Consider the following 27,428-nt stretch of genomic DNA (forward strand, 5'->3'; position numbering starts at 1 on the left):
CCCTTTCTACTGCCTTTCGCCCCCCTTCTCTCCCTTCTGATTGAAATAACTGAAGGGAAGGAGTACTGACAGAGTGAAATCAGTCAGTTCTGCTCTCTGTGTGTTGCATATTTAAGAATATTAAGGGCCGAGTTGGTAATATAGCTCAGTGGTAGAGTGCTTGCCTAGTATGCATAAAGCTTTGGGTTCAATTCCTTATTAGCACATACACAGAAAAAGCCTAATGTGGTGCTGTCAATCAAGTGGTAAAGCATTGGTCCTGAGGAAAAGAAGCTTAGGTACAGTGCTTAGGCTCTGAGTTCAAGCCCCAGGACTGGCAAAAAAAAAAGAATATTAAGTGCTAACTGGTACACCGTTGTATGTGAATATGTGTGTTTATATCATATATAGAAAAGGTACACAGTGAATTACATACTTTTTGAACATGTGAATAAAGAATGCTAATGAAATAGTAAGAAAAAAGTCAAAGTATCTTCTATATAACTGTTAAGGTTCTGTCAGATTAAACAAAAAGAAAATGGTAGGCTCACATATTTGAATTTTAAATAAAGAACAAATAACATTTTAGTATAAGTATGTCCCATATAACAATAAATCAGTGTTAAGAGACCTGCTTCTATTAAAGACAAGGTAATACTCACTGTTGCACTTCCACCTTTCTTGTTCAAAACTTCTATAATTTGCTCCTTACTTTTACCTGTTGTTTGTGAAAAGTGTGTTTGAGTAACCCCTACTGTCCAGAAACTGCTAAAACATTTGTAAGTTTGTTCTCTTATTGAAATCTTGAAAACCTACAAAGTAGCAACCTAACATCTCCTGGGATACTGAACAAGTAAGAAAAAAGAGGACTATTTATGATGTTGCCTAAGGGAAAACAAAAGAAAGGTCACTGTGCCACCTAGAAAAAAACATACACCACTTTGCTTGGCTTGAACTCAGGGCTTTGCACTTTTCACTCAAGGATGGTCCTCTACCACTTGAGTCATAACTTCAGGTTCTATTTGTTTTGTTTTGCCAATCAATTGGAGGTAAGAGTACATTAAAAACAAAAAGAAGGGCCTGGAGTTTGGCCTAGTGGTAGAGTGCTTGCCTAGCATACACGAAGACCAGAGTTCGATTCCTTGGTACCTCATGCATAGAGAAAAGCCAGAAATGGTGCTGAGGCTCAAGTGGTAGAGCTCTAGCCTTAAGAAAGTCCAAGGACAGTGCTCGGGCCCTGAACTCAAGCACAAGACTGGCAAAAAAAAAAGAAAGAAAAAGAAAACAACAATAAAGCCCAAAGAAGACAAAGGACAAAGGGTGAACCAATGTAACAGCAATACTCATAATATACTATGTTAGAAATGAACTTCACAACATGGGGTGGTGAGGGTAGTAGGGGTGGGAAAATTGGAGAAAAAGAGGGAGAGGGTAACAATGTTTGAGAAGAAATGTACTCATTATCTTATTTATGTAACTGTATCCCATCTGAACATCACCCTTAAAATAATTTTTTTTGCCAGTCCTGGGGCATGAGCTCAGGGCCTGAGAACTGTCCTTGGGCTTTGTCAAGGCTAGAGGTCCACCACTTGAGCCTCAGCACCGCTTTTGGCTTTTTCTACGTATGTGGTACTAAGGAATCAAACCTGGGTCTTAGTGCATGCCAGGCAAGCATTCTACTTCTACGTCAAACTCCTGGCGCATAATCATTTTTTTAATTGGAAGTGAGAGCCTCACAGATTTTTCTGGGCTGGTTTTAGAACTGCAATTCTCAGATCTCAGCATCCTAAGTAGCTAGAATTATAGAGAGGTGCAAACACCTAGATTTGTTTTCAATTTTAAAAATATGCATAGAATAATATCGATCCATATCAAAAAAAACTTGAATTTTTGCCTATTTACCATTTTGTTGAAATTCTTGTGCTGCTTTTCTACAAAAATCTTGCTGAGAAGATTAGAACATTCCTGATTGAGAAATACTGCTTTTCTTCAATAGGAAATGAGACATACATGTTATCATCCATCTATCTGCAATCTTTCCTTTATTTTTCTCAAAAAAGTACAGCCACATGGAAAAAACATTAAATATAACACAGCTTTATTTTCACATGGAAATATGAAATTCATATGATATTTCTTAGGCTCTTCTCCCTAATTTTTTTTTTTGCTAGTCGCGGGGCTTGAACTCAGGGCCTGAGCACTGTCCTTGGGCTTTTTTCAAGGTTAGCACTCTGCCACTTGAGCCACTTTACCACTTCCAGCTTTTTCTGTGTATATGGTACCAAGGAATCGAAGCCGGGCCTTCCTGCATGCTAGGCAAACACTCTACCGATAGACTAAACTCCCGGCCCACTTCTCCCTAAGTTTGTATTGTGGGAAAACAACCTATGGGAATCATTGTATTATTGTTTTTTTTTATTAGGATTTAACAGTATCACTTGCTTTGTTTAATACAAATGTATTTCACAGCAAATAGAACTCGGCTACTGTAAAATAGAGCAAAATAGTTTAGTGTTTTCTTGGCAATTGATCACTTAACAAAACAAAATTGATGACCACTTCCATTGTTTAATGTACTACAATATTTTAATTTTAAAACTTTATGAAATAGGACAAAATGTATCTTGAAAGTATGGCCTAGTGGTAGAGTGCTTGCCTATCATGCAAGAAGCCCTGGGTTCGATTCTGCATACTCAGAAAAATCTGGAAGTGGTGCTGTGGATCAAGTGGCAGGGTGTTAGCTTTGAGCAAAAAGTGTCCAAGGACAGTGCCAAGGCCCTGAGTTCAAGCCCTAGAACTGGCAAAGAAAAAAGAAAGAATAGTTAATATAGCAAACAAACAAAAACCATCATGAAGTTAGTGCCAGGTGTTAGTTTCAGAACTCTGGTTCTCAAGTTAAATATCAAGTTAGGGCTGGGAGATTGGCCTAGTGGTAGAGTGCTTGCCTTGCATTCACGAAAACCCAGGTTCAGTTGCTTAGTACCACATACATAGAAAAAAGCCAGAAGTGGTGCTGTGGCACAAATCGTAGAGCTCTAGCCTTGAGAAACCCAAGGACAGTGTTCAGGCCCTGTGTTCAAGCTCCAGGACTGGCAAAAAAAAATGAGATCAATAGCCAGCCAGAATTGAAATATTTTCCTCTCCTCTCATTCTGGTGTTTCATTCATCACGGTACTCAGTTGAAAATGTATTATCGGGGGATTGTTTTTAATTTTATAATTTTTATAACTTTTTTTGTCCATCCTGGTCCTGGGCACTGTCCCTGAGCTTTTTCACTCAAGGATAGTGCTTTATTGTTTTGAGCCACAGCTCCACTTCTGGTAATTAATTGAACATAAGTCTCTGAGGGCTAGGAGTTTGGCCTAGTGGTAGAGGGCTTGCCTAGCATGCACGAAGCACTGGGTTCCATTCCTCAGTACCACATACATAGAAAAAGCTAGAAGTGGCACTGTGGCTCCTGTGGCAAAGCGGTGGCCTTGAGCAAAACATGTTCAAGGACAGTGCCCAGGACCTGAGCTTAAGCCCCAGGACTGGCCCAAAAAAAGTCTCTCTCAGACTTTTGTGCTCAGGCTGGCTTTGAATTGTGATCCTCTGATCTCAGCTTCCTGAGTAGCTAGGATTATAGGCCGTAGTCTCCAGTGCCTAGCTCATAAGTTTTTAATTAAATAATGACTATGTAATAGAGCTTAATTGTCCTGGAGGGCTAAATGCTATGGGAATAATAATAAATCAAGGCAAATGTTAATGTTAATTTTCCTCTAAACTATAGTTTATGTGGTACTGTTCAGTTTGTTATTCCTTTTTCCATGCCTGTACACTTTGCATAATGCATATCTCCCAAGCTGTTTAAAAAGATACAAGCATTTCATTTATTCTTTTTGTATTCCACGGAGAGTAATGCATGGTTCATTATAGGTTATATGGTCAATGTTAGTGGAACAATATTGACTATTCAACCATTTTGTTAAATGGTTCTTGTCCAAACACTATGTTTCTTTCTCAATAGTAGAGTGAAGCCATACACTGGTGGCTCATGCCTGCTTCTTTGTTACCCAGGAGTCTGAGACCTAGAGGATCACTTTGAAGCAAAGCCCGATCAAGAAAGTATGGTAGACTCCGTCTCCAATTAACTAGCAAGATGTGTGGATCAAGAGGTAGAGTGTCAGCCTTGAGTAAACAACATGATGGAGAGCATGAGTTCCAGTATTCAAGCCACCAAAAAAAAAGAAAGAAAAGAAAAAGAAAAAAAGAGAGGGAGAGAGAGAGAGAGAGAGAGAGAGAGAGAGAGAGAGAGAGAGAGAGAGAGAGAGAGAGAGAGAAAGTATAGTGAGCTGAGCGCTGCAGGCTCATACTTGTAATCCTGGCTACTGAGGAAGCTGAGATCTGAGGATCATGGTTTAAAGCAGGGTCAGGAAGGAAAGTTTCATGAATCTGTTATCTGCAGTTAACCACCAGAAATTCAGAAGTGTAGCTGTGGTTTAAAGTGGTAGCCTTGAGTAGAAAAGCTCAGGGATAGTGCATAGGCCCTAAGGTTTTTTTAATTTTTTTTCATATATTTTTTATTGTCATTAATAGAAGGGTTACATTGTATTCACCAGATAGAAGGTGCATTACTTCACATACATTGATACCCTTTCTCATGTCTTGGTCGCCATTTCCCTCCCCCCCACCTCCACCCCTCATCTTGTTTTCCCCCCTTCCCTATCCAATTTCAAATAACAAAATACAAATATATCCAATATATCAGATAACAAAGTGAGATACTGTAACAATATGAGATAACCAAGGGACAGCAAAAGAGATGAGAGATAACATAGTACATTAAAGACAACAATCTCCCATTATATGGCTTTTGTTTCTATATCCTGAAGGTCCTTTCATTTACTGTCATTTTATATGGCCTTAAGTATGTAGGTTTTGTTCTATTGTAAATCTCTGCTAGGAGAGCCCAAGGTTTCTACTAGCTATGACAAATGAGGGAAACCATTGAGCCTATGTTCCTTTGAGTCTGGCTTACTTCACTTTATATGATTTTTTCTAAGTGTTTCCATTTCTTTACAAATGGGGCAATGTCATTCTTTCTGACAGCAGCCAAGAATTCCATTGTGTATAAATACCACATCTTTTTTAGTCACTCATCAACTGAGGGACATCTAGGTTGGTTCCATATCTTTGCTATGGTAAATAGTGCTGCAATGAACATCATTGTGCTAGTGGATTTAGTATCTAGGCCCTAAGTTTTAATTCCATGATCAAGTTTTTTTAAAAAGCTGGACAGCACCGACTCAGGGTTGTAATCATAATTAGTCAGCAGGCTAAGATCTGAGGGTTGCACTTTGAAGCTAGTCTGTGCAGGAAAGTCTTGTCTCCCACTAACTAGTGAAAAGTGGGAAGTTGAGGTATGGGTGAAAGTCATAGAGTGCTAGAGTTGAACAAAAAGCTCAGGCCAGTATTCAGTACCTGAATTCAAGCCCCAAGAGCAACAAATAAAAAATACAGTCATTTCGTTGTTGTCTTGTGACTCTGGTACGTTAATGAGTTTGTTAATGTTATCATTTATCCTGATTATATTTCATCGAACAGTCTAAGTGTCATATTTCAAACTTGCAAAAGAAATGTAAGCATATAGTCTATAAGTTTTTATTCTGTGCAATGTGCAGCATGATTTTTCTTTCTGAACTAAGGGTTTTGGGGAGTCCTTAGGTTCTTTGAACCCCATTTTCCTGGTCCTTTTGTTTTGTTTTTAACTTTTCGGGTCTTTTTTTTCTTTTCGTTTATTTTTTATTGTAATTAATAGAAGGGTTGCATTATATTCAGCAGATAGAAGGTGCATTACTTCACATACATTGATACCCTTTCTCATGTCTTGGTACCCATTTTCCTTCCCCCACCGCCGTGTTTTATTTTTCCAGTAAGGTTGCCTAGTGATGTTTTGCGTGAGCCATGCTTGAGTACCAAGCGATCTTCCTACCTCCGCTTCCCACATAGGTGACATTTGCAGCCAGCGATGGCCCTCATCCCCATGGCCTGCTTACAGTGAGTCTGAAGAACTTCCCTTCCTCTCCTACTCGTTACTCGATCTTTTTTGTGGCCCTTTTCTTCGTCGCCCCTTCACAGTGAGAAAGTTGCGGAACACTTCGCAGATGTTTCGTGGCTCGAGCCGGAAGGTGAAGGACCACTGCAGGGAAGCGGAGCATCGTGGAGTTCGGGCCCTTCCGGATAGATCCGGACTGCACTCGGAAGAGGAAGACACATCTGAGTCGCCGCGCTGCGCCCTCGCGCTGTGCCCTCTGTTGGCGGCGTGGGGCAGCTGTAGCCGCCGTGGCAAGCCGCCGCGTTGACGTCGCCCAACACTGGAGCGACGTTTAAAGCACCAGCGGCGGCGGCGGTAAGCAGGAGCAGCGGAATCACCGGGGAATCCAGAGCCTCTTCTTGAAATCCTCCCATCATTCCGCGGCCGGAGGCCGACAAGCGGCGGAGGCGGCCGAGTGCAGGTGAGGGCGCCGGCTGCGGTGTGGGAGGGGGCGAAGGCGCGCGCGCTGCCTGCCCCGGCTCGTTGGGCCGCGGCTGCTTTAGCTTCTCTTGAACCAGGAAGCGGCGGAGTTGGTGGCTCCGCTCCTCCGGCTTCCTTTGTGTGGGCCTGGGAATGCAGAACGGGGAACGACCGGGGAGGGCCTTGTTGTGCTCAGCTTCCCCATTAAGAGCTGATGCTCTGCCAGAACTCTAGGTAGGCCCCGACGCTTGGAACCCCAGCAGCACACGTCCACTTGGCTTTTGCGTCACCCCTCTGCTTTTCTTTGGGGCCTCTTTCCCCCCCCCTCCGCTCCCTACCCCTTACTTTCATTTAGAGATTTTCTGCAAGGGCCCATCCTCCCCTCGGATCCCCTTCCGGGAACATAACAATGCCGTTTGCTTCTACTTACCCACCCCCCCAACACTACACCCTACCGCTCAGCACCATCTACTTTCCCCTGCACCCCTCAGGCCCCCCGTCTTGCTCTCTCTCGCCCTCTTTTTCTCTCTCTCCTCTCTCCCCCCCCCCGTATGCTGTGGGTACCTCCATCTCCATTAGTTAAAACGTAGCTTTTCACTTGAATCAAGGTTAAAAACAAAACAAAACAAAAAACAAAAAAAAAACCAGAAACCAAACCGAGCTTGTATCTGCCCCGGGTGCAAAAGAACACAAGGGATGTGGAGGGAGATGGAGTTCGGCTGCCGCAGACAGCCGCGTGTTGATTTCACTCCCTGGCCTATGGCTTTTATGCCTTTTATGTCTTTTTTTTTCCCCCTTGATCGCCAGTTGCTCTGAACCTGCCCTCTCTCAAGCATTTGTCACACAATAATGTGGCTTACACACTAACGGTGCTCACCAATTCGAGTTGTTCCGGCCCCTCCTGATGAGCCTGGAAGCGGGAGGGAGTGCAGGGAACCTAAACAAAATGAAACCACGTCCCAGAATCACCTAGGCACAAATATAGGACGCAATCCCACATCAGAAAAGCCTATTACCATTCGATAAAAATCGTGAAATTATATTCCCAAACCTCTCTCTCCACTTAAAACTGCCTTCTCTTTGAGATCCCAATATTTCGGGAACCGGGGGTTGTGGGCACTTCGGCCAAAGGTTAGTCTATCTATCCAATGAATGCCTTTATGATGACGTGGAATTCCCTGGAACTGTTAAAATGCAAAACTTAACAAATTTTTACTCCTTCATACTTTTTACATCTTTTTGCCTATTTTTATTTTTGCCCTTAAGGTTTGATTTTGACATTTTTTTAAGACTATTTGAGATCATCTCCCTTCCACGTGCATGGAACTTAAATACTGACATTGATGCCCTTTGGATAACTTTAAATGAAAATAATACATGTTTAAACTTTTTTTGCCAGTCCTGGGCTTGGGCCTGAGCACTGTCCTTGGACTTTCTCAAGGCTAGAGCTCTACCGCTTGAGCCTCAGCACCACTTCTGGCTTTTTTCTATGTATGTGGTACTGAGGAATCGAACCCGGATCTTTGTGTATGCTGAGGCAAGCACTCTACCACTAGGCCAAACTCCCGGCCCCTGTTTAAACTTTTAAATTAGCATATGTTAATAGTACAAAGGACTCCCATAATAATTCTGTACATTCAGTGTGCTTTGACCAAATTCACCCTCTCTGTAATTCACCTATATACCCCATTTCTCCTCCTCATTTTCATATGTTCAAAGTAAGTTACATTGTATATGTAACTAAAAGGAAAGCATCTCAGCAGCAAAATATTGCTTTACTGAAGTTGTTTATCAAATAGTGGTAAATACATAATATCCAGATATGATGTGTATTGAGTTTATTTATAAGTGTTAGGTTTCTGTGTGTGTTAAACACCTCTGACATTATTTTGACGGATAACCTTCTGTGAAGTGCAAACAAAAGTTTGGGACATTTAATAACTCCCTCCCTCATTCTACAGTAATATCGCCTCTGTTCCAGTAAGTTAATGTTTTTATTTTCACACTCATTTGTTGGTTAAAAAAAGTTTTACTATCAGTAACACTAGTTCTTTGCCAAGTGAAATGCAGGCAGTTTATTTAACCTTGCGTGTTTCAAGATTGTATACAACATAGAGGGGTAAGAGACTTAGACAAGGCATGGGAACAGAACAATAATGGGACACTATATTAGATAGTAATTGGCAGTGTTTGTAAATGTCCTTGGCTGCAGAAGTAGCTTTCGAGTATGGTTTCCAGTAGCTCACACTTATACTCCTAGCTACTCAGGAAGCTGACATCTCAGGTTCACAGTTCGAGGCCAGCCATGGTAAACAAATCTAGAAGACTCCTATTTCCAATGCACTGCCAAAACCTAGACCTAGGAGCATGGCATAAATGGTAGAGTACCAGCCATGAATTAGAAAGCCCAGTAAAATTGGTAGCCCTGAGTTCAAACCTAGTCCTAACTAAAAATACTTGAGAAGATTAATGTATTTCAGACTCAGCATTGAACACACACTGAAAATTTTTCTTAGAACAATTTAGGACACTTAAAAATTAACTCTTACCTTTCTTGACAAGATTCAAATTAGGACTTAGAAAAACGAGTTTGTATTTAAAAAGATGTGCTTAGTAAATATGCCAGTGTCTGAGAGTCAAAGGAAGTAAAAGAATAAAAGTTGCTTTGCCTCATCTCAATTGGAAGTAAGGTTAGGCACATGGTCCAAAATTTTGCTTGTATAAATAATTTAAGTAAAACCTAAAATGTTATGCAAACTTTGGGTTAAAACTCAATAATGATCATGTGGTTTACTTTCTAAATAATAAGAGACTTTTGCTTTTTTGCCCTAACCCTTTCTCATTCCTTCCTCCTCCTTTTATCTTGCAGGCATGGAGAGCAAAAAACTGATTTCTGCTACCGACATTCAATACTCTGGCAGTCTGCTTAACTCCTTGAATGAGCAACGTGGCCACGGACTGTTCTGTGATGTTACTGTTATTGTGGAAGATCGGAAATTTCGGGCCCATAGGAATATTCTCTCGGCTTCAAGTACATACTTCCATCAACTCTTCTCAGTGGCTGGTCAGGTTGTTGAACTGAGCTTTATAAGAGCAGAGATCTTTGCAGAAATTCTCAATTACATCTATAGTTCTAAAATTGTTCGTGTTAGAGCAGATTTACTTGATGAGCTAATTAAATCAGGCCAGTTGTTAGGAGTGAAATTTATAGCAGAGCTGGGTGTCCCACTGTCACAGGTTAAAGGCATCTCAGGTACAACTCTGCAAAGAAATGCTGAAACCTTACCTGCTGATTCTAGTGATAAAAACTTTGGAATAGAAAAATCAAAAGATGAAAGCCAAGATAACGGGGCTACTAATATGCCTATTATAACAGAGTCTTTTTCATTATCTGCTGAAGATTATGGAACGAAAAAGATCATTGTCACTGATTCAGATGATGATGATGATGATGATGTCATTTTCTGCTCTGAGATTTTGCCTGCAAAGGAGACTTTGCCGAGTAACAATGACGTGACACAGGTCCAGTCTAAACCAGGCCCTGTTTCTATTTCAGATGTGGCACCTTGTGCCAGTAATAACTCTCCCCCTTTAGCAAGTATCACACCTACTCAGAAATTTCCCACTCCTATGAATCAGGCAACTCTGAACCAAATACAAGGAAGTGAAAAACTGCTGGTATCTTCGGCTCCAACCCATTTGACTCCCAACATTATTTTGTTAAGTCAGACACCGCTTACTGCACCACCAATTGTCAATTCTTCACTTCCTAATCATATGTCATCTCCTATTAACTTAATTTTACAGAATCAGCAGACACCAAACAGTGCTGTTTTAACAGAAAGCAAGGTCAGTGAAGAAGTGGAGGAGGAAATTATAGATGATGACGATGATACTATTAGCTGCAGTCCAGACTCAGTAGTCAGCAATACATCTTTGGTCCCGAGCGCTGATACCTCTCAGAGTGCAACTCTTGATGGATCGGTGGTACAGAAGATGCAGGCTCCTCCACTTGTGCAAGAACCACCTTCACATTCTTTAAAAGTTTCCGATATAATTACAAAAAACAGTAATGAGCCAAGAGTAGGATCAAAATATCTCATGGAGGGTCAGAAGATCATTACTTTAGATACAGCTACTGAAATTGAAGGACTGTCCACTGGTTGCAAGGTTTATGCAAACATTGGTGAAGACACTTATGATATAGTCATCCCTGTCAAAGATGACCCTGACGAGGGGGAAGCCAGACTTGATAAGGAACTCTCAATAACATCTCAAAGTGAGCCTACAAGCAAACGGATGAAAGTAAAACATGATGATCACTATGAGTTAATAGTAGATGGAAGGGTCTATTATATCTGCATCGTATGCAAAAGGTCATATGTCTGTCTGACAAGCTTGCGAAGACATTTTAACATTCATTCTTGGGAAAAGAAGTATCCATGCCGTTACTGTGAGAAAGTATTTCCTCTTGCAGAATATCGCACAAAGCATGAAATTCATCATACAGGAGAGCGAAGGTATCAGTGTTTGGCATGTGGCAAAACTTTCATCAACTATCATTTCATGTCTTCACACATAAAGTCAGTTCACAGTCAAGATCCTTCTGGGGACTCGAAACTTTATCGTTTACATCCCTGCAAGTCTTTACAGATCAGACAGTATGCATACCTCTCTGATAGGTCAGGCACTATCCCTGTCATGAAGGATGATGGTGTTGGTTATAAGGTTGATGCTGGAAAAGAACCACCAGTAGGGACCACATCTGCTCAGAACAAGCCAATGAGCTGGGAGGATATTTTTATTCAGCAGGAAAATGATTCCATTTTTAAACAGAATGTTACAGATGGCAGTACTGAGTTTGAATTTATAATACCAGAGTCTTATTGAACTTCTTTGAAATATCAGTTAGTTTGGGGGTGGATGAAGGGATAGAAGATTATGAAAGGCCTGTAAAACAAATCAAGGTGAAAACAGGTTAATCTGATCTAGCACATCCTCTGAAGGTAGTCTAGATGAATCGTTTGTTAATAATGTTTTACAAGCAATCTTCTCTGAAAGTCTGAGTAGAGGCTGAAAAGTTGTGCCCCCAAGCATCTGTTTAGTTAGCTTTCAACTCATTTGAAAGAAAAGTTTAAAAATTCAGAGAAATAGTTTCTTGGATAGAATTTGAAGCAGTCTGAATATTCTTTGAAAATCACTGGCATTTCTAGCATACCCTAGTACATCTTACAATTTCCCCCTTTCATGTTAGCACTTTACTGCTCAATTCCAAGTTTTCTTTTTTTTAAACATCTAGACTATAAATGTGTGTTGTGTCTTGTATATAGCATTAAAAAGCAAAGGACTGCCAAAAATTGTTCTAGAAAATTTCAGAATATATCTCTACTTCGTTGTATATTCTGCTAGTCTTAAATGGATAGTGACCTCCTGCCTCTTCCCATGAAAACAGCAATGCAAAAAAGTCATATGAAGAATGAATCAGTTTTAGTTAATTAGAATTAACATTTGACTTTGATTACCATAGTCTGTATAAGACTTTGGTCGCTAGGCCAGTATAGACTTTGCAGTGTGGTCTCAGGCAAGAATACTAGTGGAAAACAAATATATTGAGAATGAGCAACTGCCTGCAGACAGGAGGAAACAAAAAGTTCTGTTGCTCTTATTTTTAATTCCCTGTTCTTGCAGGATAGAAAAAGTAGAGTTCGGTGCAGATTTCTTTGTGTTCATTACGGTTAAGAATATTCTTATAAAATGCTATAAATGTTCAATCCGAAAACCACCAAATGAATCTTTATGCATTATTTATGTATAAATCTTTGTAAATGATAGATCCCATAGATAAGACTCATGTATTTTGGGTGGAGGCTACTGGCATATATTTTTAAACGTTTATATTAGAATCTCCAATAGGAAGTTTTCATTTGAAATAGTTTATGTGGTGCTCTAGTATTTCCTTTTCAGCAAGTTCTCTGGGTGTTTTTTTTAACTCTTTTCATAATTAGTGCTATCCCTTCTCCAAATTGCTGCAATGTTGAAATAATCAGAAACAACATATAGAATGATACAGACTTGTAAAGTCCCATTTGACAAGTTCTGCTTTACTTCCTTTCAAGATGAGACATTTTTAAACACTTAGAAAATGAAGTTAAGTTGCATCTAATTGCTAGTAGTAAAATGAAGCAGGTTTATATAGCCTATTAATAACAAGATTAGCCTGAACTGTACATTTCTTTTTGGAAGGAAAAATACCTACTGGAAAAAGATCATGATTTCATAACTTTGCTTAAGTATTTCTTAGTTCAAAATAGATATTTTCTTTCTCTTGCACATGTAATTGTAAAAGTAGGCTATTTCTTGACTTTGAACTCAAAGTTTTAATCATATTTGCTCATGTATTCATTTTTTTCTGATGATAAGCTGGATTTGGAGATAGTGGTTTCAGTGTTTAACGCTAGTAGCTGAGGAGAGCAGGCGTCATCAGTATTTGTAGTAATACAAGGAAAAAGGAAAATTATTTCTTTTGCTTATCAAGGAGTGGAATGTTGTACACTTATCTGCTTATTGTTTTATGAACCTAGACCTTCAAATCATTTTATAAAGTGAACCTTAGGAAATTTGAAATCACCTTATAACTTCAGAATGATTTTTGATAACAGTGTGTTTCCTTTCTTTGTAGATACTGATAACATTGCTCTTTCACTATCGAGTAAACTCGGAATGTCCTGTTACATGTTTTTTGTTTTATGAATGCTATTTCACCAGTTAGACCTAGTTGGTTCAACCAATGTGATTGATATTGATTGCAGCACAACTTCCGGTTATTTCGGACTCAACTGCTAGATAATTAGTCATGATAAAACTTAGTAGTCTCTCTAAGCATATTGTGGTATAATGGGAAATTATCTGTTCTGAATACTGATGAAAGTGTTTGCAGCAGGGCTGTATAAATTTGAAGTATGAGTTTTTAAAAAGTGCCCAATGAAGGTAACTTCTGAACATTTTTGAGAGAAGGGAAACTAGAAAGCTAAATTGTAATTTTGTCAGAAGACTTTAACTTGCATGTATCTTAGGGTCTTCAGTCATTCTTGAAGTTTCCATGTCCAGAGTTCAGAGTTTACGTGGAATAAAACTTTTGAACAAAAACTTGTTACTTCCAGTCTTTATTGGATTGGAAATTTGTAGCAAGATGCTATTTAAAACTTATCATCATGGGGTTGTCTATTACTACTTAGCTTTATCTGGCTATTGACCTTTTATCTTTCAAGTTCCTTGAAATTTTCCTAATGCTAAATTCCCTGTAAATATTTTGGACAGGAAGTCTCTGAAATAATAGATTTCTTTTAAAAATGACAAAATGGTGAAACTAAGCAAAGGCTTAAAAATGCTGTAACAATCTTGCAGGATTATCTTCAAAAGTAGTTTAAATGGTTATTATCCCATTGGTGGTAATGATCCCCCACATATAAACACTATCAGGAAATGATGCCACATTTTTCCTACTAAAAGTTGTAATTAAAGTATTTTATATTGACATGGCATGCATATTCTAAGTAATTAAATGCTATTGAATAGCACTTGTTTCTTCACTTCTGTCAGTTATATGAAATGTGCATTTCCCCCAAATACTTTACATTTGTACTATCTTCTTATGGCCTTTTAAGTTCTACATTTCATTAACCATTACTGGATACTACTTTCATAGAGCTTATGGCAGAAATAAAAGTGTTTCAATTCTAATTTTTGAGTGCATTTTTACAAGATTTTCTTTCAACAAATTTTACAGGAATGTATACTGTATCCATTTTTTTTCAGTTTTGTCTTTGCTGGGGCTTTTTTTGGTAGCAGGAAAACTTGCACTGTATTTCTGATGGTGGTGTGACAAAAGGTTTTATGTGTTGGTTAATCATGCCTCATTGTTCATTGATCTATAATAATAAAAGACAAGTTAGCTCCTGTCACTTTTTTGAGTGTTTGCTATAATTTTAAAGATACCATGAAGATGCCTGTAAGTGGGTAAGGAGAAGGATAGTTTTATTAATTTGAAACATCACAAAAGCAGTCTGGGTTTCCAACATGGCAGTGATACAGATTTTAAGCAACATCCAGTTTATACAGGTTCTGGATTAATAGTTTAATGTTTCATGCCCAGTTCAATACTTGAAAGCAGAATTAGGAAGGAAGCAGTAAATATTACAAAATGCAGTCAAGATACATATTGGAAATAGAAATTCTTTCATTACAGCAAATGTTTTGCAAAAAAGTAAAGCAGCAAATACCAATTTTTCTAAGGTTACATGCACTTTATCCAATTCAATGTAATAAAAAAAGAAGCTGCTCAAATTAAGTGTTACAAAATCTATAGTGTTTCAAGTTATTTTGTAAAGTAAGAAAAATACATAGAAATGAGTCATAGAATCTTAACACTTTAAGAAATATGATAAATGTAGGATATACTATGCAATGGTGCCTTTAAAAATATACATGTTCACCAAAGCAAAAGGTAAAGTGTAAGTGACAAAAAAAATTCAGAGAGTATTACAAGTTGATAATTGTATAGTAAGTCAATTGTTTATTAGTCCATTTTGGAAATCCAGTGCAATTTTAATGTGCTCAGAACTGTAAAAAATAACACAAAAGGATTATAGTTTGTCAGATTGGAAATCTGCCTAAAACAACATTCATGATGCTGAAAGTTCAACTAAATGTTTTGCTTTGAACAAAATATTTCTTTTTACTATGACCAGTGAGTGCACTTCTTGTGCCTTGATGACTTTGATGCACAGGTATCTACAAGGTAGATGGGAGCACCAGCATTCGTCTGCTACCTCGAATCCAGCAAGTTGGGAGGTAGCGAAATTGGCTGGAAATGTTTCCAGTATATGTTCTGTGTTTGCAGAACTTTCTAATTAGGTACCCTCGTGTAGCCCCTGTAGTTTTACCAGTGTAGGATTATCACTCTTCTTCTAAACCTGTTGATTCTCGGGTTAACGTAAGATCCCAATGTATGGGTTCGTTCTGTGTTTGAAGGCATGGGTGGCAGAGTGTTTTAAACTCATCCGATTGACGGGTTAAAGTTATGTCTAATTAAAAGAACTGTACAAATATACCGCGATGTGCCTGATGGATTTCAAATCTACTGTAACACTTAAGAATTGGTCAAATTGGCTACATTTGAAGTTTTGCAGACTTGAAGCAGCATTGTAATACTTTCATAATCTTGAACGCTGTCATGATGGGTCTCAACAGAAAAAGGATCAATAAGAGCAGTGATACTAAAATACAGATGACTTGGGGGTGGGGTGCAAGATACGTGCGGTTTGCTGGGGCTGAAGCACAATATTTGAAGATTAAATAGTCACAATAGTAACAACTCATATCATGACCCAGCCTAATCTAGCATTTGTTTTTAAACTCTGAACTTCAGCTGTAAGATTTACATCCATTGCCTGTAGCAAGTATGTTTTGTAATAATGTAACACGTAGTAGAACCACTCTCTTAAAATACCAAATATATTTCTGAGATCTACTTTAGACAGTTCACATGTTGCTCTGTATTTCAGTGTTACCAGAACAATCCTGTTTCCCACTCCACAAGATGAGGAAATATTGCACTTTTCCCAGTAAGAGGTACCAATAAAAAAGCTCAGCTGAATAATCACAGCAGCCATTTTTATAATACAGAGAAGAAAGGAGTAAGATATGGGCAGCTTTTTTTTTCAACATCCAGACACAAGCAAACAAAATCTTAGCCTTATCTCTCTGTTGGAACTACTGTGTAGCCCAATCTACTGCAGTTTTCTCTTAAAGACTGGCGGCAGTGTATGGAAAGACAGGGCCCCTCAACCAGGTACTTCAACCAAGGCGCTAGGGTAGCAATCTGCCAAGGGCCTTAGGAACAATATTCCTTTGCCAAAAAAAGTGAAGCAGATGACAGCTGCGTGTCTGCTGAAAACAGACATGAAGCATACAGTAATACAAGTCCAATCATGCAATGTTCTTATTGGGCCATCTCCCCAGACTTGCTTACAAACTGTCCTTGGAAATGTTGGGTTTAGGTTAGCCACCTATGCTTTTGACTGAACATGAGTAAGCTTCATCCCTATCTTTCCCTAGCTAGGCAGGCCATTGTTCAAAAAAACTTTATGCATGAGGCACGCTTTAAATTTTGTACCCTACACATTTCCACGAAAGCAGAAATACAAAAGCCACAATAATCTCAATAGCCAGCAGGCGTTCCTCTTTAGGGACTGTATGGTGGTGGCTTTTCAAAAGGTGGATAGTAGGGTGGAGAGTAACGGGGTGGTGCACTGGAGGACCACATGTAGCTGGGAGAAGGTGAAGCAGACTGGGGTTCATCAGACAGTCCGGAAGGAGGGGAGGATGGGAAGACACCGGAATGCTGTGTAATGAAAAGAAAATGTCAGTTTAGACCGTTGGCAATTCCCTGAATAGTCATTTTGATTTTAAAATTAAATATACACCAAGCTTGTTTCTGTTTGAAAAAAAGAGAGCTCATGAATGTTACAAAGTTAACGAGGGCCTGAAAGAGGATGCCCCATATTCTATCACTAGGAACAAGAAAACAAGGGAAAGGCAAATGAAAGGTTTTTTTTTTTTGCTTTATTCTTGGCAAGGAAGGGGGAAAGGAGAAAAAAAATCCTGCAAGACCGGGCATGGGGGCTCACACCTGTAATCCTATCTACTCAGGAGGCTGAGATCTGAGGATCAAGGTTCAAAGCCAGCCTGGGCACAAAAGGACCTGAGACTCTTATCTCAAATTAACCTCTAGAAAATAAGAAGTGGGGCTTGGCTCAAGGGTAGGGTGGTAGCCTTGAACTGAAGAGCTCAGGGACAATGCTCAGGCCGAGTTCAAGCCCCATAGACCCACAAAACAAAATCCTGCAAAGCTCGTGTATAAATACCTGGGAAGCCTCAGGATAGACTGGAGAGCAAAGAACAGTAAAACCATGGAAGGAAGAATACTAATGGTAAGCATGAGGAGTGATATGATAGCTTGCAGACACTGAAGATTCAATTTTCCTTTTTAGGGGTGATGCTGGGGTTTGAACTCTGGGCCTTGTGCTTACTCAGCTGCCACTGAAGCCATGCCTCCAGCCAAGCTTTTTGCTTGTTTCTTTTGGGGACAGAGTCTCTGAATTCTACCTGGGCTGGCATTGACCCAAGATTCCCTAGGTCTCAGTTTCCAGAGTAGCTGGGATTACAGGAATTCCGTTTTTGCTTTCTTAACTTTGGGAAAGGGGCTTGTATAGATTTTAGGGAAAAAAATACCTCATGAATTCCATGATAGAAATCATTTGCTGCTCTCTTTCCCTGGCCCATGTCTACGTGTAACCTTAATGATTTTCCTAGTCAAGAAGAGTTAGCCTATTTTGCTTTATTGTTGTATCCCCCAGAGCATGGCACAATCCTTGGCAAGTAGTAGGTGTTCAATAAATCTCGAATGAGTAAATATAACTTCAAGAGCGTATAAGATGAACTTGGCATAAATAAAGCATAAAATCTATTTTCAGAAGGTACAGTCACAGTGTAGGCAAGGTTGGATCACACTGAGTTCTGGAAGCTGGAGGAGTGAATTACAAGGATGGTGGAAAGCAGTTTTAGGTTCTCAGGAAGAACAAATATAAGCCAACAGAAGGAGGAAGAAATCTGCAAATATTCTGTTGTCTTAGATGTGGTAAGAGCCACTTATACTAATTTTTCTCAAGAACTCAATGTGCTATTTTGAGGTAGTGAGTAGTGGAGAAGTCACACCTTTACTTTGTTCTACTAGGCCATAATTTGTGTATAACATGCCATCTTTCCAGGCCTGTAGCATCCTGGAATCAACATTGACTTGTGCCTTCTTGAGCAGGAGACAAGTTGGTTGAACCTTATCTCCAGCCTCAAACAATGCACTTCTAGGAAACTCATGTCTAGATTTCTAGGTCTTGCATATAACACTGAACTATCTATCCCTCACAACAGTACTATCAGGATTGTGAAGACACTATAGCTGCTCTCCTCCCCCATTTTCTCCTCTACCTCCTGCTCCTCTTCCTCTTTTTCCTCCTGCTGTACTTTCTCTTCTTCCATCTACCTACCATACCTATTTTCCCTCCTTTTGCTTTCCTTCTTTCTTTTTTCTTTTACCAGTTCTGGGGCTTGGACTCAGGGGCCCTAGAAACTGTCCTTTTCTCAAGGCTAGCACTCTACCACTTGAGCCACAACACCATTTCTGGCTTTTTCTATGTATATGGTACTGAGGAATCGAACCTGAGTCAACATGCATGCTAGGCAAGCACTCTACCACTAGGCCAAACTCGCAGCTCCTCTTATTTTCTTTTACCAGTTCTAGGGCTTGAACTCAGGGCCTGGGCACTGTCCTTTTCTCAAGGCTAGGACTCTATCATTTGAAGCACAGCACCACTTTTCAGCATATATGCTAACAAGGAATCGAACCCAGGGCTTCATGCATGCTTGACAAGTACTCTACCACCAGGCCACACTCCCAGAACTGCTGCTTTCTTCAGTAAGCATTCTCACTTCTTTTTTTTTCTCAGCCATGGGTCTTGAACTCAGGACATAGGTGCTGTCCCTGAGCTCTTTTTCTCAAGGCTGGGCTCTACAATTTGGAGCCATAGCTTGCTGGTTTTTTTGGAGGTTAATTGGCAGTAAGAATCTCTCAGACTTTCCTGCCTGGGCTGGCTTCACATTGCAATCCTCAGATCTCAGCCTCTTGAGTCAATACCAGGCATGCGCCACCAGTACCTTGCATTGCTTCCTAACTGGTAAAAAAAAATCCTCAAGGCCCATAAACCTGTGTGCTCAGTCATGAGGGGGGGAGACAGCAGGCCAGTTGTAGGTGTTCCCTAACAGAAAGAGGCAGTCTGTTTTAAGAGGCATTAAAAGACTTCTGTGAGCAGCAGCTGTGGGTGGCAGCTGTACTCTTTGATAATAACTGGGAATAATAAAATGGCCCTTAGGTTTTCACTTCTTGGTTGCATGTTTAAGAAGTACTAAGAGGGCAATGAGGGGAGGGATTCTCACTTCCTTTTGAGGATAAATTTGGGAATCTTAAGGATAAAATTGAAGGGTTCCTGGCAGAGTTAGAGAGCTAACTGGCTGCAGTCCACAAACCCTTGGCACTAGAGAGGAAGGGGCACGGTACCAATGTATGGTTTCCTAGCAACTGGGAGGCACCTTGGGAAAGATTTGGCTTTGTCACAGCTGGAAAGCCACCCTGGTGTATTTTGTTTCCTGTCTGAAAGTCTGCCTTTCCTCATGTGATAGACAGGAGCTCAGACAAGCAGGGCTTTGAATCCTTATAGAACAACAAAGCATGAAGAGCAACGTGGAGTCCACTACTGGCCCAGTGAGCTCTAGCTTCCTGACTTGCTTCTCACACGCTATCCATAGGCTGATAATTATAAGAGGAGTATCATCCTGCTGGGTCAGAGATAGCTTCCCACTCCCATTTGAACTTGCATCTTCTCTGTCTGTTGATATACCCATAGTCTTCAAGATCGATATGCATTTCTGCCTAGGCATGCCTTCTGTTTCAGGAGCAAAGGAACCATAGGGAGCCAGGAGTGTGGCCTAGTGGTACAGTGCTTGCCTAGCATGCATGAAGCCCTGGGTTCAATTCTTCAGTAACTAACACACACACACACACACACACACACACACACACACACACACACACACACACACACACACGCTGAATGTGGTGCTGTGGCCCAAGCAGCAGAATGCTAGCTTTTTGCAAAAATGTTCAAGAGCAGTGCCCAGGACTGGCAAACAAATAAGAATCCTTAGGACTAAGTGATAACAGTGACTAGCTACTTAAGATGTGTCCCAAGGGTAAAAGCCAGTATTTGTTAGTTCTTTGTTTTTTCCCCTACGTTCTGCTTCAGAAAGAAAAGGCTGAGGAGTTGGAAAGAAGAGTGGTGAAAAGGGAAAGGAAGATAAAGAGGGGCAGGGACAAGAGAAAGAAGAAGAGGAGGGGAAAAGAGAAGAAAAATGTCAACAGCCTTCTGAGGCTCCCAGAACTTGTACCAGAAGCTGCCTCTCCCAGGATTAAAGCAATCCTTTTTATTAAATGGGCCAAATTTGTATTGAGTCATTGTTAGCAGTTTCATTGAAATATCATGTACCTTCCTGTGTTTAATAAAGCAAATAAACAGGGTACTTTTGTTTAGTGTAGCTTGAGACTTAAACGCAAACATAGCAATTAAGTAAATGGATAGGAAAAAGTATAATCCATGGCTATAGTAAAGTGGGGAGGGAGGATATTGGCCCAGTATGCTAGACTTGTTAAATATGGCCAGAGAAATTCAGGGACTTATATGATGTTACATCGGGTTCACTTCGTAGAAGTAGAAACTTATGCTTAAAACCCTATAGATTTGGGGGCCAGGAGCTTGGCCTGGTGGTAGAGTGCTTGCCTAGCATGCACAAAGACCCATGTTTGATTCCTCGGTACCACATACATAGAAAAAGCCAGAAGTGGTGCTGTAGCTCAAGTAGTAGAGCTCTAGCATTGAGAAAGCCCAAGGACAGTGCTCAGGCCCTGAGCTCAAGCCTGGGACTGGCCAAAAAAAACTCCTATAGACTTTGGATTGCAGGACCAAAGTGGAAGGGGTCATGGGGAAAAGAGTGCAAAGACAGAGGAGTGAATTGGGAGTGAGGTGCAAGAAGTCAAAAGTTATGTCATCTTACATCCTTCCTGCTTTGCAATATGAAGAGTTCATTTGAAACAAGAACACTGTAAAATATAGTATTTGAAAGAGTCCTGTTTCTCCACATTCAGCCCTTGAAAGTTCCTCGGGGCCAGCTATCAAGAAACAAATCGTTGCTCTTGTCTGACGACAGGAAATGTTTTCCCAACTTCCTCCCTGACTACTTTCACCAAATGTGCATGACTTTGAGGGGTTAAAAATAAAACACTATAAGTTTATTTCCTTATTTTTCTAGTCACCTTGGAGTAAAAAGAAAATAGAGATAATTAAACCCCAAGTCACAGAAGTAAACTTAATTGGAATAGACCAAAATGGGGAAGTCTTTTAGGTGATACTCGAGAGTCATGCCACCCTGAACTCATCTTATCTTGTGGAAACTAAGCAGAGTCACACATGGTTAGTATTTGGATTGGAAGAGAAAGTCTAGAAAGGTCGAGTCCTAGCTGAAATGTAGGTCATTATTCAATCTGAGAAGAGCATAAAGGTGCTCTGACCCTTTATTTCAAAGGCTTGTGCTTCTGATGGTTTTATTGTCAGAGCTGATATACATTGGCTGGGTGTTTATTTAAAATTTATTTGGAAATATGGACAGATGTTCCTTGAATTTCTTAGGGAAAGACTGGTGTTTTGTTCTACAAAACTTTAATGTAATGGGTTTCGGTGAACAAAGGAAAGCTTAACCTAAACACTAAGTTCTAGAGAAAAACAAAAGGATTTCCTACAGTAACCATACCATATTTATAAATTCTCCATGGAATACATAGAAACGAAAAAGGAAGGGGGGGGAAATAAAATGATTGGAAGGGGTGGGGGGGAGGGAAATGGGGACAAAAACATGAGATGGGATATCAATGTGTGAAAAATAATGCACCTATTACCTGACGAATGTAATTGTAACCCCTCTATACATTATCCCGACATTAAAAAAATAAAAATAATTATAAATGATAACTTGAGCCTATGGAAAGAACAGGAAGATGTACAGGAAGTGTCCAAGCAGGCCTTGAATGAATGTAATCATTGGTTCACAACTGTAATCCTAGCTACTCAGGAGGCTGAGATTTGAGGATCATGGTTCAAAGCCAGCCCAGGAAGAAAAGTCCATGAGACTCCTATTCCAATTAACTACCACACAAAAAGCTAGATCTGGTATCGTGGCTCAACTGGTAGAGTACTAGCCTTGAGTACAAAAGCATAGGAACAGGGCCTAAACCCTAAGTTCAAGCACTAGTCTAAAAAGGAAGGAAAGATGGACAGAAGGAAGGAAGGAAGGAAGGAATATAGCCTAGGGATTTTTACTGAGGCTATGAAGCTTATGAGTAAGAAACTCATAATTTAGATGAACAAAAGTGTAAATATCATAAAATTAATAGGGGAGAAGATCTTTGGACATTCAAATTCATAGTTTCTCAAAAAAAATTTCCTCAAACTAATCCCTGGAAGCAATAGTCATAGGTTTAAATCCTTACCCTCCACTTACCACTCATATGAGTTTGGGAAGTCACTTAACCCAGTATTCAGTCATCTTATCTTATTGTATTTCAATAATAAGGGTACTTTCCTCAAAGGACTAAATTAATTAATAGTGGTATGTTAACGATATGTACACTTAATATAATGATTGGTGTGTAGTAAGTCTATAGCTTGGTATATAGTAAATATATACTGGTATATAGCGAGTATATTGGTATATAGTAAGTGCTAAATGAATATTATCTCTTATTTAAAACAGTCTCCTAGATGCTGATAGCTCATGACTGTAATCCTAGCTACTCAGGAGGTTGAGATATGAAGATGACAATGTGAAGCCAGCCCAGGAAGGAAAATCTGTTAGAATCATCTCCAACTAAGCAGCAAAAAGCCAGAGGTGGAACTGTGATTGAAGTGGTAGAATACTAGCTTGAGTACAAAAGCTCGGGCATCCAGGCCCTGAGTTCCAGCCACAAGACCAATACCAGAAAAAAAGAGCTCCCTGCAATCCCTGAAATCTCTGTGATAAGCCTCAAGTACAAGTTTGGATAGGTGGGTAAATTTGGATCCTATCCCCCGATAAAGTTCTTGTTCCTGTAGCATTTTGAATGATAGATACTTTTTGTCACCATTTACATTTTGCTTATATTTTGTCACCACTACTGTACCTTAACTCACCTCTCAAGTCCCTAGACCAATCTCTTAAAGCAAGGTCTCTCTTATTCAGTCTGAATTCAGACCTCCTAGCACAGTGCCTAGTACATGTGAACCCAGAGAACACTCTGATTAAACTGAAACCAACAGCCCAAGTTACCATTGAATTGTTCATCTGATTTTCATTCCTTGCATAGGGTTTGAATGAGGAATGATGAACAAAGATGTGCTTCCATACCTGAAAGACCATTTCCTGTTAGGACTTTGTAGCAACCATTACCATGACTATTGTTGTCCCTACTAAACGAGTTTACCATGAAATGCAAATTCCTAAAAACAAAACTTACTTATATATAAAAATGGAAGTGGCCACTGTATCTCAGGAGAGTTTTATATTATTAAGGCCCAATGGGAATAATGATCCTTTTTGTGTTAGCGTCCGCATTCCTGAATTATGTTAACAATAACATATTGCCTCTGTCACTACTGAAATTACCTATACACTTCTTGAACACATTTGTATTTTTTAGGCTTTACCAATTAATTGGGTAACACATTACCAGAGTTGTCTGCCCACATCTATTGTAGGGTGTAAAGCAATTTAAATTTTTATTGTTACTAAAGTGATATACAGAGTGTAAAGCAAATTTTAACTTTATTTTTCCCTAGGCTTTAATAGATATCTCCTTGTACTAGTTCTACATTTTATAGGAGAGCAGAAGTCCATGTTCACACTATATGTATTAATTTTGCATTACAAAGCCCCAGGCTTTGCCAAACACAATGCGATTACACTTAATAGGGTTTCAAAGTTTCCATTATTTGGTTAAACTGAAGCGGAAAACGGATTTCCCAAGGGATTTGTATTTCCAAATGGATTGGTTAACAAGAAGCATCTCTGGCATATTGTGTACCCTCAGAGCATTCATGGGCTCTTCATTAATAGAAATAAATTCATCTTGAGTTTCCGTCCCTAAGGTCTCCAAATTTTTAATTAGCCAAATTTTAATGTAATTCCATTCTTCTGTTATGAATTGTTTTTAATGGCAGCTGTGGCTTGGAAATGTTCTTCAAAGTCTGAAGGCTTGGTCCCTAGCCTGTGACACTATTAGGAGATAGTGCAAGTGGCTCATGACTTTAATCCTAGTTACTTAGCAGGCGGAGATGTGGATAGTGGTTTGAAGCTAATCCAGGCAGAAAAGTCTCAAGACTCAATCTCTAATTAACCAGCAAAAATTTTGGCAAGAGGTGTGGCTTTAGTGGTAGAGTGCCAATTGGCAAGGAGGTTGAACAAGTGCAAAGCCCTAAGTTCAAACTCAGGTATTAGTAAAATACATGTGAAGCCTAGTAGACAGTTTTAGATTGCTTGGGGTATACATACAAAGGAAATTATGGAACCCAGTCTCTTCTTTGTGTGTGTGTGTGTGTGTGTCCTGGCCATGAGAAAAATACTTGGTTCTGCAATATACTCCCCGCCATGAAAGTGCCACCTCACCATAGGCCCAAAGTAGTGCAGCCATCTGGTTATGGATTGAAAGCTCTAAACTGATCCAAAGCAGCCCTTTCATATATATTGTCTTGAGTATTTTGTCATAAGGAAGGAAATGAGCAACACAGTCATTGTTCATCCTAAATCACTGTTGGTGTGTTTTCCCAAAGTAACCAGTTCAGTGTTCTACAGACAATGAATTGTTTTTAACCCTTGGGGTTTTTGTCTCTGTTTCATTTCATCTCTGCTCAAAAATAAAATGTGAAAGTGTCGATTTAGCAACAGTTTTTTTCTTTTGGTTGTGGGTCTTGAACTCCAAGCCTAGGAATTATCCCTGAGCTTTTCTGCTCAAGGCTAACACTTTGAGCCACAGCTCCAATTCTGATTTTCTGGTAGTTAATTGGAGATGAGTTTCATGGACTTTCAAACTGCTTGAGCTGTTTTGAACCATGATCGTCACAGCTCATCCTCCTGCTTAGCTGGGATTACAGGTGTGAGCCACTTGTACCCAGTTGTGACACTATTTCTAATCTATACAATAAGAAGACAAAAAGGGGAGCGGGCACCATTAAACAAAACATATTTTTCTTTGCGCAGTCCCAGTTGGGAAGTCAGAAGAAAAAGAAAGAGACCTTGTCATTTCATTTTTGATTCAAACCCCTGTATGGCTCATAATGTTACTTGTGTAAGAAGCAAAGACAGGGCTCTCATGGCAGAGGTCTAGACAAGAGCACGGTTGATCAAGGATTAATGGTAATGTACTAATGATACTGTAGTACTGATACTCATTTTAGCTGCCATTTTATACCCTAGTTACTCACTCCTATGTGTGGGAACAGCATAATTCTGTTTTTCTTCTATTTCTCTTCTTTGCCATCTCTCCCATCATTGCCTTAACTACACAATCCTTAATCTAACCATTGGGGCCCACAGGCTGCTATAAGGCCACTGGATATAGTCAGACTACATCATTCACATTATAAATTAAATAATCATAATAATAATTAAAATGAGAGAGACAATATGAAAGTGTGAATGAGAACAAAGGGACTAGAAGGTTAATTTCTTTTCCAAACATACCTGAAAGTCATATGCAGAATAAGGTGGCAGATGTGGAGGGCTATGGTAGTAGGTGTTGTATGATGCCACTTGGGGACGAGCATAGTAAGAAACGGTCGGATGTGTGTTTTCAACAGAACAGTTCAGTGCTGGAAGAGTGGGGTTCTATAGAAAAACATAAATGAATATAACATAAATTTTTATCACTAGAATGATTATTACATTTCCATCAGCAGTGTATGTGTCCCTTTTTCCCTGCACCTTCACCAACATTTGCCTTGTTTTTATCTTATTTATTTACTTACTTATTTTTGTTGGTCATGGAGCTTGAACTCTGGACCTGGGTACTGCCCCTAAGCACTTTAGCTCAAGGCTAGTGCTCTACCACTTCAGCTAAGGGCCACTTCCGGCTTTCTGGTGGTTAATTGCAGATAAGAGTCTCACAGACTTTGAGAATTTTGTGCCCTGGATGGCTTTGAACTTCAATCCTCACATCTCAGCATCTTGAGTAGCTAGGATTACAGGCATGCGCCACTGGCGCCAGCTATTTTTGTTTGTTTTTGGTGATAGCCATTCTGACTGTGAGAGTTAATATCTCCATGTCATTTTGATTTACCTTTCCTTTATGGTAAAGACATTGGAATATTCCTTCATGTGTTTATTGACCATTTTTACTTCTTTTGAAAATTGTCTAAATTTGCCCATTAACTGGGTTTATTCTTTTGGAGTTTAATTCAAAGATTTTTTTAATTCAAAGTTTTAAAGTTTTAAAGCTAATATGTAGTATGGTATTTTCTACCATTTTTTTAACTTGAAAAAGTCAAACCTATAGAAAACCTGAATCATTTCTGTGGTCTTTTTTTTTTTCTAAAAAATAAGGGTTAGGTGCCGGGAGTTTGGCCTAGTGGTAGAGTGCTTCCCTAGCATGCATGAAGACCCGGGTTCGATTCCTTGGTACTACATACATAGAAAAAGCTGGAAGTGATGCTATGGTTCAAGTGGTAGAGTGCTAGCCTTGAGAAAGCCCAAGGACAGTGCTCAGGCCCTGAGTTCAAACTCCAGGACTGGCAAAAACAAACAAATAAGGGTTAAAAAAATAAGACTTGAAAGGAAAACTGTTGAAAAGACAAGGCTGAAGTTCACTGCTCTTGGTTTGGCAGGGTGCATTTAATCACAAAATAATTACAAAAGTGAGGATTCTTTCTAATGAACGCTCCTGAAGATACAAAGGACAAATAGTGAAAATATGTAGGCAGACTTTGGCAGTGGCACAGGCAACCACATTAGAGTTTTGGCAGGAGTGGGTGACTATTGACTTGTGTAGGAGGTCTGAAGGACTCCGTCATTACAAGTCAGCTTACCAACAAGAGAATTGTTTACCAACCTCTACCTAATGGTGTGAAAATTCACTATACCAAGACCTGACATGCTTTTCAGAGGAAGATCTCTTAGAAATGCAGAAATGTCCAGAATTCTTAGAAGAAATTTCACCCAAAATCATGTTCCCTGGGTTTTCTGACCATTTAAAAACACAGCCTCCCAC

General features: G+C 39.6%; 3 protein-coding genes across 6 annotated transcripts in view; 1 reads left to right on the forward strand and 2 right to left on the reverse strand.

The window, feature by feature from the left end:
- Nucleotides 1-6,191, reverse strand: part of LOC150041443 (double-strand-break repair protein rad21-like protein 1) — a 55,502-nt gene extending 49,311 nt beyond the window's left edge. Inside the window, exon 1 of one of the 2 annotated variants that reach the window (XM_090325993.1) lies at nucleotides 5,951-6,191. The gene's annotated coding sequence lies outside the window, so the exon portion shown is untranslated. Of the gene's footprint in view, nucleotides 1-641; nucleotides 711-5,950 lie in introns of those variants that run through there. The other variant, XM_090325994.1, reaches the window with a different exon arrangement.
- A 3,152-nt stretch (nucleotides 6,192-9,343) lies between these two features.
- Nucleotides 9,344-14,212, forward strand: Zbtb33 (zinc finger and BTB domain containing 33). The gene has a single exon (XM_090326722.1). The coding sequence runs from the start codon at nucleotides 9,344-9,346 to the stop codon at nucleotides 11,360-11,362; it is 2,019 nt and encodes a 672-aa protein (XP_090182848.1). The 3' UTR covers nucleotides 11,363-14,212.
- The window catches only part of Tmem255a (transmembrane protein 255A), a 53,969-nt gene continuing 37,828 nt past the window's right edge, over nucleotides 11,288-27,428 (reverse strand). For 2 of the 3 annotated variants that reach the window (XM_090326724.1, XM_090326723.1), the window contains 2 exons: nucleotides 25,907-26,050; nucleotides 14,484-16,874 (listed from right to left, as the gene is read on the reverse strand). In XM_090326724.1, coding sequence (XP_090182850.1) covers nucleotides 16,716-16,874; nucleotides 25,907-26,050 — 303 coding nt within the window. In that variant the 3' untranslated portion in view covers nucleotides 14,484-16,715. Of the gene's footprint in view, nucleotides 11,423-14,483; nucleotides 16,875-25,906; nucleotides 26,051-27,428 lie in introns of those variants that run through there. The other variant, XM_090326725.1, reaches the window with a different exon arrangement.

Source organism: Megascapheus bottae, chromosome X (assembly GCF_031878675.1).
Source record: "Megascapheus bottae isolate mThoBot1 chromosome X, mThoBot2.hap1, whole genome shotgun sequence".
Classification (NCBI taxonomy): Eukaryota; Metazoa; Chordata; class Mammalia; order Rodentia; family Geomyidae; genus Megascapheus; species Megascapheus bottae.

Bases quoted from the DNA above. Each gene is read 5' to 3' on its own strand.
- Zbtb33 (XM_090326722.1), top strand. From the start codon at position 9,344: ATGGAGAGCAAAAAACTGATTTCTGCTACCGACATTCAATACTCTGGC.